The following is a 7,996-nucleotide window of genomic DNA, read 5'->3' as shown; positions in this document are numbered from 1 at the left end:
ATTCTTGAATTTGGTTTCTTGTTGCATAATCTTGATTGCTCCAATATCTTCTTTTTGATTGTGAGTTTTAAATCTTCATCTTCAATATGTTTTCTCTATTAATTCTTGTATCAATGGATGACACAACGAATGAAAAATTGCATATGTTGGGGACCATAACCCTATATACAGTTTTCATATGTATTTCGCCCATCATAAAATATAATTCTAAAGAATTTTTTATCTACACATATAATCCAATCTACACTTTATTTAGATACCTAAATCCAACAATTTAATTCTTTATTAGGTCACTTTAATTTTGGAATTAACTATAGTCTTATACACAATCAATTGCATATATGAGTCCACGTGACAATTTAATAATTTTTCCCTATACCTACTTCTCAATGAAATTTCATATTTTACTCATTAAATTTCATTTTGTTTGAAGTTGCGATTAAACTTAAAAGCTTTTTATGATTTAAACATATCCATTAGTTTGACTAACGAAAAATGTGAAATGACATAATTTTATCAATTAAGGCCTCAAATAGACTACCATATCAACTTTTCGTTAGTTTTAACTGATATAAATGGAACAACAATCTCTTTGTAAACCCATAAAAAGATCTCAACCTCACCCACCCACTCCACCCTACCCCCCACCCCCACAACAATAAGGCTCAATCTCCATTGAATGATAGAAGCAAGGTGCATGTAACCACGACTTGATGAAAACCCCAAAAGATCCTCCCCATGTTAAATTCTGTGTGTTAATTGGCCCAATATCTTAAAATCCCAAAATGAAAATCAACCTCACAATATTCTCTCCAAAAAATCCTTCAAGGATTCCTCTCCTCCACAAAACCCTTAAGGGCCCTCTCTTTTTCTCTCTTTTCATTGCCAAAGCCTGATAATAAAACCACACAATTTGGAATCCAATATCAAGAAAAGACACGCACACTTGTCTCTTACCATACAAAACAATACACACTCTCTGTATCAGTACGTGTAAACTAACATTCCATTCATTTACTTTGCTTCCCTCCCACAAATTCAACAAACCTTCAGTCCTCAATCACCATAGAAAAATATTGGGAATAGAGTGTTTATGTGTTTCTGTGTGTCTGTGTTTTTTCATTCATGCAAAAAGAATCCATGAAAATGAGTACTCTCCACAACTCCAGCGAGTCCGAACTAGAATACAAGAAAGTTCATATCCCAGAGAAGCCATTTTCAATTGACGAAACAAAGAGCAAATCTGAAGAAAACCAATCCAATGAAACAGAAACAACACCTCCACAAGATTCTTCGCGAATGTCGATAAAGTTGGAGGATAAATGTACTGAGCCAGTGGTAGAGGACAGTGGACGTGAGCGACTGAAGAGACATCGTGTTGAGGTTGCAGGTCGGGTTTGGATCCCGGATATGTGGGGACAGGAAGATTTGCTCAAGGATTGGATAGACTGCACTGCGTTTGATGCCTCATTGATGAATAACAATATCATGTCTGCAAGAGCTTCTTTGGCTGAAGAAGGAAGAAGAACAAACTCAAGCAGATTGAGAATAGAGAATAGCTGTTGAGCAATTACTTTTAATGAGTTTCGACCATAATTTGCGTATCCATATCATTAAAATAACAATTCTTAAGAGAATAATTAGCCAATTCTTTAACGGATTTGCTACATCTATTTGATACATAATGTTGCATAATATGATTGATTTTTTACTATTTTTATTGGCTGCCTAACCACAAAAATTGATACCTGGTTACCCATATAATAGATAGTGATTTATACTTTTTTTTTTCTTCTTCTTATTTTCTCCACTTTCTTGTCTGCAGTTGGCTAGTAAGGTACATATTTAGTTCGTATTTGGTAGAAATTAAAATTCAGATTTTAATTTCAATCAAAATCAACAATTATTTTTAATTACATATCTAAAATGACCCATAACTTTTCAACCACACATTTGATCAATTTTTACTAAAATCTACTAGAAAAATGATTTTAATTACCACCAAACAAGGGCTTAGTGCTTCGAATAGACAAGATTGAACAAGATAGAAGATGTAAATACTCCGTGAAATAGAATGAACTTGAAGCATTGGATCACAATGCTAAGGTTCGTTGCATTATTAGCAAAGGTACATCCATATATACAGAAGTAGAGTGAAGAGTGTGGGTATATCAAACCTCGATATCTTATTGTGAAATTGTGCATATATTATACAGATTTCCACTATGAATTTTGCTTAAACGGCCGAAAATTACAAGGATGTGTATTTCTACAATACAGCAAAATAATTCACAAAAATGTCGGCGTATTACTGAGTGAAGCTATAATGGTAGCTTCTCATTTCCAGAAGAGGAAGTAAGTTGCCATATCTTGACTGTTCCATCATCACTTGCAGAGGCAAGAAGCGTGTTTTCCTGTCAGATAACAACAAATTCAGCAGACATGAAGCGCACAAACATCAAAATTCCACAATGCTGAATAACTCATTCGACAGGCATCAAGTGAGGTAACTGGTGAATGCCAATAAAAGTTAGAAATAAAGCGAAGTAACTTCATCATTCCATTAATTAGTACAGGTCAATCAACTCAGAAGTAACCGACAATGCATGGTGTAATTTATTAACAAGTCTAATGCCTCGATCTGAATGTTCTGACTATATATAGATGCTGATGAAAGATTATACAAGGATAACTAGCAGTGCATATCAGGAGGACGGCACCTATATAGCTGCTTTTCCAGGGCTATCTGGGCTGTTTTGACAAACCTTTATTTTCTAGTCCTATTGTTCGGAGAGAATGAAATAAACAATTGGCAAAAGTAATTCTTTGGGTTTAGAAGATGAAACTTCTGGCTATCAATGGGTATGCAAGTCCAAAAATACCCTGATAAAGATTATTTCAGGATGTGATCTCTCTCTATATCTCATCTTGTAGGGAATTTACTTAAACATGCACAGCGAAATTTAACAAATTTCAATTCTCATTCAGGATTCAGCTTTGTATTTAGATAAAAACTGTGATAAGAAATATACATTTTCTTGTAATTTGCAAACTCCTTCGCGTTATTCCTTTCCAGCAACTTGAATCTGCCTCCCACAGCTGTCCAATTGTCCAGCCTCCAATGAAATTCACACAGAGAATAGACTGCAACTGCTAGGGTTTCTCTCTTGTGCCAGCAAGAATAATGAAAACCCTTATGGACCTCAAACCCTAACTATGTATATATATATAAACCCAAACGGACCCGGTCCGGTCCGATCCAATATTTAATTAATCCAATTAATTAAACCCGGTCCGTGAATTAATTAATCCAATTAATTAATTCGAGAATATAAATAACAAATTCAATTAATTAATTTATCCAACGATTGTTAGATTAACCAATTGGCAATTTGCAATCTTCCAATTCTCTTTTGTGTGCGACCCATTAAATTCCCGACCACGATGCCTAACGTCGTGAAATATTATTTTTGATCTAATCAAAATTGATAAATTAATACACCCTTTTATCGTCAATTCACACTCGCCGTCCCTGATTGACATCTAGCAATGTGTCAGGGCAATACATGTGACGAAAAACGTCACGTGGTATGACAAAACCAAATTTGTTCGTTTACCGTGAAACTATTATCCCTTCGTCAATACGATCCGATCAATTACGAGATATGGAATTGTGTTAATCTCGATCATTGATTATATCTTTCACTCCACTATTAAGTCAATATAAATCGAAAACTCCTTTTCGACTTATGAGTACACATTGGCCAAAGATTTCATTATCGACTTAATTGAATGAAACGCAGATCATCTCCTACTATCTAAGAGTGACGAATCCTTTATTGATCAATCACAACCTTCATACGATTCTTGACGTACCCGAACGATGTCGTATTAGCGGCCCATTTCAGAGCAACATCCAACACCGTCAAAGTATGATTGTCCTCATATAAGGTACCATGACGACCTCAAGTCAAAGGACCAATTCCACTACCGAACGTTAGAGATTAGCCACTGACACTCAGATAGTTATCCATGTGGAATCTCTTAGCGGGTCTCCAATGTTTTATTCTATAACAAAACATCCACGTGTTCATTTAAGTGTCACCAAACTTTAGCTCGTGAGATCAGTTACTTACTTCACAAGTAAGAAATGCCACACGTGATGATCTAACTGTATTAACGATATCCGTATCTCGTTATTACTTACGACCATGATTTATTCAAGATCCAATTATATGTAATTTGTATCTCACAATCACAACTCCTTGTGATTAACAGATTACCTAAAAATTGAATTTTCGAATTCTATTATTTAATATTATTTATCACAAAATTAATTTAAATAAATAATAGATCTCGCCAAAATCAAATGCATTAAATGTATTAAAAGCGTTTACAACTTAAATCGATTGGATTTAGGGCATAACACTTACAAACTCCCACTTGCACTAGATCCAATCACTCACGTATCTAATACCATAAGCATCCACATAACGATCATGTTTCTGTTGTGACAACGGCTTTGTCAGTGGATCTGCAATATTATCATCTGTGGAAACTCGCTCTATCGTTACGTCATTCCTTTGTATAATCTCCCTGATGAGATGATATCGCCTTAGCACATGTTTGGATCGTTGATGAGACCTCAGTTCCTTCGCTTGCACGATGGCTCCATTGTTATCACAATACAAAGGTATGGGATCAACAATACTAGGAATGACTCCAAGTTCATTAATGAACTTCTTGATCCACACAGCTTCCTTTGCTGCTTTAGAAACAGCTATGTACTCGACTTATGTTATTGAATCAGCGGTTGTTTCCTATTTGGAACTTTTCCAACTAACCGCTTCATTGTTGAGAGTAAACATATATCCTGACTGAGACTTGCTATCATCTTTATCAGTTTGAAAACTAGCATTAGTATACCCCTGAATTTTCAGTTCATTTCCTCCATAGATCAAGAACACATCTTTAGTCCTTCTCAAGTATTTAAAAATGTTTTTAACCGCTATCCAGTATTTCTCACCAGGGTTTGCTTGAAATCTGCTCGTAACACTTAGAGCATACGAAACATCTGGTCTTGTACATAGCATCGCATACATGATAGATCCTATCGCCGAAGCATAAGGAATCTTGTCCATGCGATTCCTTTCATCATGTGTTTTAGGACACATATGTCTTGAGAGGTAAATCGCATGTGACATGGGACATAATCCTCTTTTAGACTCTTCCATATTAAATCTTCTCAAGATTTTATCTATGTACGAAGATTGAGATAAGTCTAGTAATCTTTTAGATCTATCTCTGTAGATCTTGATTCCCAAGATATACGCTGCTTCTCCCATATCTTTCATGGAGAAATTCTTTGACAACCATAATTTTACCGATTGAAGCATTGGGATGTCATTTCCCATTAATAATATGTCATCGACATATAATATCAGGAATACAACTGTGCTCCCACTTGTTTTCTTATAAACACACGGTTCATCTTCATTTTTGATAAAATCAAACATTTTGATTGTTTCATCAAAACGAAGATTCCAGCTTCTAGAGGCTTGCTTTAATCCATAAATGGATCGATTTAGCTTGCATACTTTGTTGGCTCCTTTGGATTCAAAACCTTCAAGCTGTGTCATGTACACCTCCTCTTGCAGGTTTCCATTAAGGAAAACAGTTTTGACATCCATTTGCCATATCTCATAATCATGGTATGCAGCTATTGCAAGCAAAATCCGAATGGACTTCAGCATGGCTACAGGTGAAAAAGTTTCATCAAAGTCAATACCTTGTCTTTGTGTGTAACCCTTCGCTACTAGCCTTGCTTTGTATGTGTGGACGTTTCCATCCACATCGACCTTTTTCTTGTAAACCCATTTACAACCTATCGGTTTTATCCCACCTAGAAGGTCGACCAAGGTCCAAACCTTGTTCTCATACATTGAGTCCATTTCGGATTCCATGGCATCTTGCCATCTCTTCAAATCAACACTTGACTTTGCTTCTGCGTAATTTGTAGGTTCATCATCCTCGATTAATAATACTTGATTAGTAATCGTGAATTCGTACCTTCTGGGAGGTCGAATGATCCTGCTTGATTTACGCTGAGCTGGAGTGTCCTCAGGGTTCTCTACATCCCGATCAAGAGTTTGTCCATCAATAGATGTAGGATCAGATTCAAGTTCATCTAATTGGTCAATAGTGTTCGTGGATTCTTGAACTTCTTCAAGTTCTAGTTTGCTCCCACTACCCTCTCCTAGAGTAAACTCTTTCTCTAGGAATATGGCATGCCTTGAGATGAACACTTTCTTCTCAACGGGATTATAGAATTGATATCCAATTGTCTCTTTTGGATATCCCACAAATACACATTTGTCAGATTTAGCTTCAAACTTATTTGATTCATTTCGCTTTACATAAGCGTCACAGCCCCAAACTTTCATATGAGATAAGTTTGGTCTTTTTCCTCTCCATAGCTCGCATGGAGTTTTGTCGACCGATTTAGATGGGACACGATTAAGTGTGTAGCACGCAACAATTAGTGCATGACCCCAAAATGATTTTGGGATATTTGCATGGCTCATCATAGATCGCACCATGTCTAACAAAGTGCGATTCCTCCGTTCAGATACACCATTATGTTGTGATGTATATGGCGGAGTCCACTGCGAGAGAATCCCGTTCTCTTTAAGATAATTTAAAAATTCTCCCTTTAAATATTCTCCACCCCGATTTGATCTCAGCGTGAGTATATTTTTACAAGTTCGTTTCTCTACTTCAAGTTTGAATTCCTTGAACTTTTCAAGTGCTTCATGCTTGAATTTCATCAGATACACATAACCATATATAGAATGATCATCAGTGAATGTGATGAAATAAGAGAAACCACCTCTGGCAGTTATTGACATGGGTCCACATACATCAATATGTATTAGTTCCAGCAGTTCTGTGGTTCTTTCTCCTTTTCCAGTGAAATGGAACTTGGTCATTTTGCCTAACAGGTACGACTCGTATCTATCAAATGATTCAAAATCAGTTGACCCTAAGTATCCATCTTTATGTAACTTGAAAATGCGTTTGTCGTTAATATGACCCAATCTGCAATGCCAAAGGTATGTATTATTTAGATTATCACTTTTATGCCTTTTATTTTCTATATTCATAATAGACGACTCAATATCGAGAATATAAATTCCATTCTGCAACACACCACAATCATAAAAGATCTCATCTTTATAAAACGAACAACGATTGTTCTTAACATTAATTGAAAAATCACTCATGTCTAAACACGAAATAGAAATAATGTTTTTAGTAATGGCGGGAACAAAATAGCAATTTTCTAATTCTAATACTAAGCCTGAAGGCAGTGGTAAGAAGTATGTCCCTACAACTAATGCAGCAACTCTTGCTCCATTTCCCACGCGCAGGTCAACTTCTCTTTTCTGCAATACTCTACTTCTCTTTAGTCCCTGCATATTTATACAAATATGAGATCCACATCCGGTATCTAATACCCAAGACTATTAACCTCGATAACAAAAGTACCTGAAGTAGAAGCTTCAGAAGACTTCTTTCTCTTCAAGCTTGCGAGGTAAGCCTTGCAGTTCCTCTTCCAATGACCTTTCACTCCACAGTGATAACATGGGTCATCAGATTTGGTATTGTCCTTCCCTGCTTTGACTGCTTTGTTATTGCCTTTAGCCTTTTTGGATGTTTTCTTAAAACTTCCTTTGATTTTCCTCTTAGTTCCCTTGGAGGAATGAATAGCTAAGACATGCCCAGTGCTAGCATTGACATTGGGCTCCACAGTTTTAAGCATATTAAGCAACTCAGGGAGTGTGCATTCGATCTTATTCATGTTAAAATTCATAATGAACTGTGAATAACTATCTGGCAGAGATTGTAGAACCAAGTCAATACTTAGTTCATGATCCATGATAAAACCCAGTGAACTCAGTTTTTCAATAAAACCAATCATCTTCAGCACGTGAGC

At 36.0% G+C, this 7,996-nt stretch overlaps 1 protein-coding gene across 1 annotated transcript; it reads left to right on the top strand.

Annotated features, from left to right (window-relative positions):
• The first annotated feature begins 901 nt into the window (after positions 1-901).
• Positions 902-1,720, top strand: LOC111404081 (protein BIC1-like). The gene has a single exon (XM_023032812.1). The coding sequence runs from the start codon at positions 1,126-1,128 to the stop codon at positions 1,564-1,566; it is 441 nt and encodes a 146-aa protein (XP_022888580.1). The 5' UTR covers positions 902-1,125; the 3' UTR covers positions 1,567-1,720.
• The last annotated feature ends 6,276 nt before the right edge of the window (positions 1,721-7,996 follow it).

This window comes from Olea europaea, chromosome 11 (assembly GCF_002742605.1).
Source record: "Olea europaea var. sylvestris chromosome 11, O_europaea_v1, whole genome shotgun sequence".
NCBI lineage: Eukaryota > Viridiplantae > Streptophyta > Magnoliopsida > Lamiales > Oleaceae > Olea > Olea europaea.
This window is presented reverse-complemented; position numbering and strand designations above follow the sequence as displayed.

Bases quoted from the DNA above. Each gene is read 5' to 3' on its own strand.
- LOC111404081 (XM_023032812.1), top strand. From the start codon at position 1,126: ATGCAAAAAGAATCCATGAAAATGAGTACTCTCCACAACTCCAGCGAG.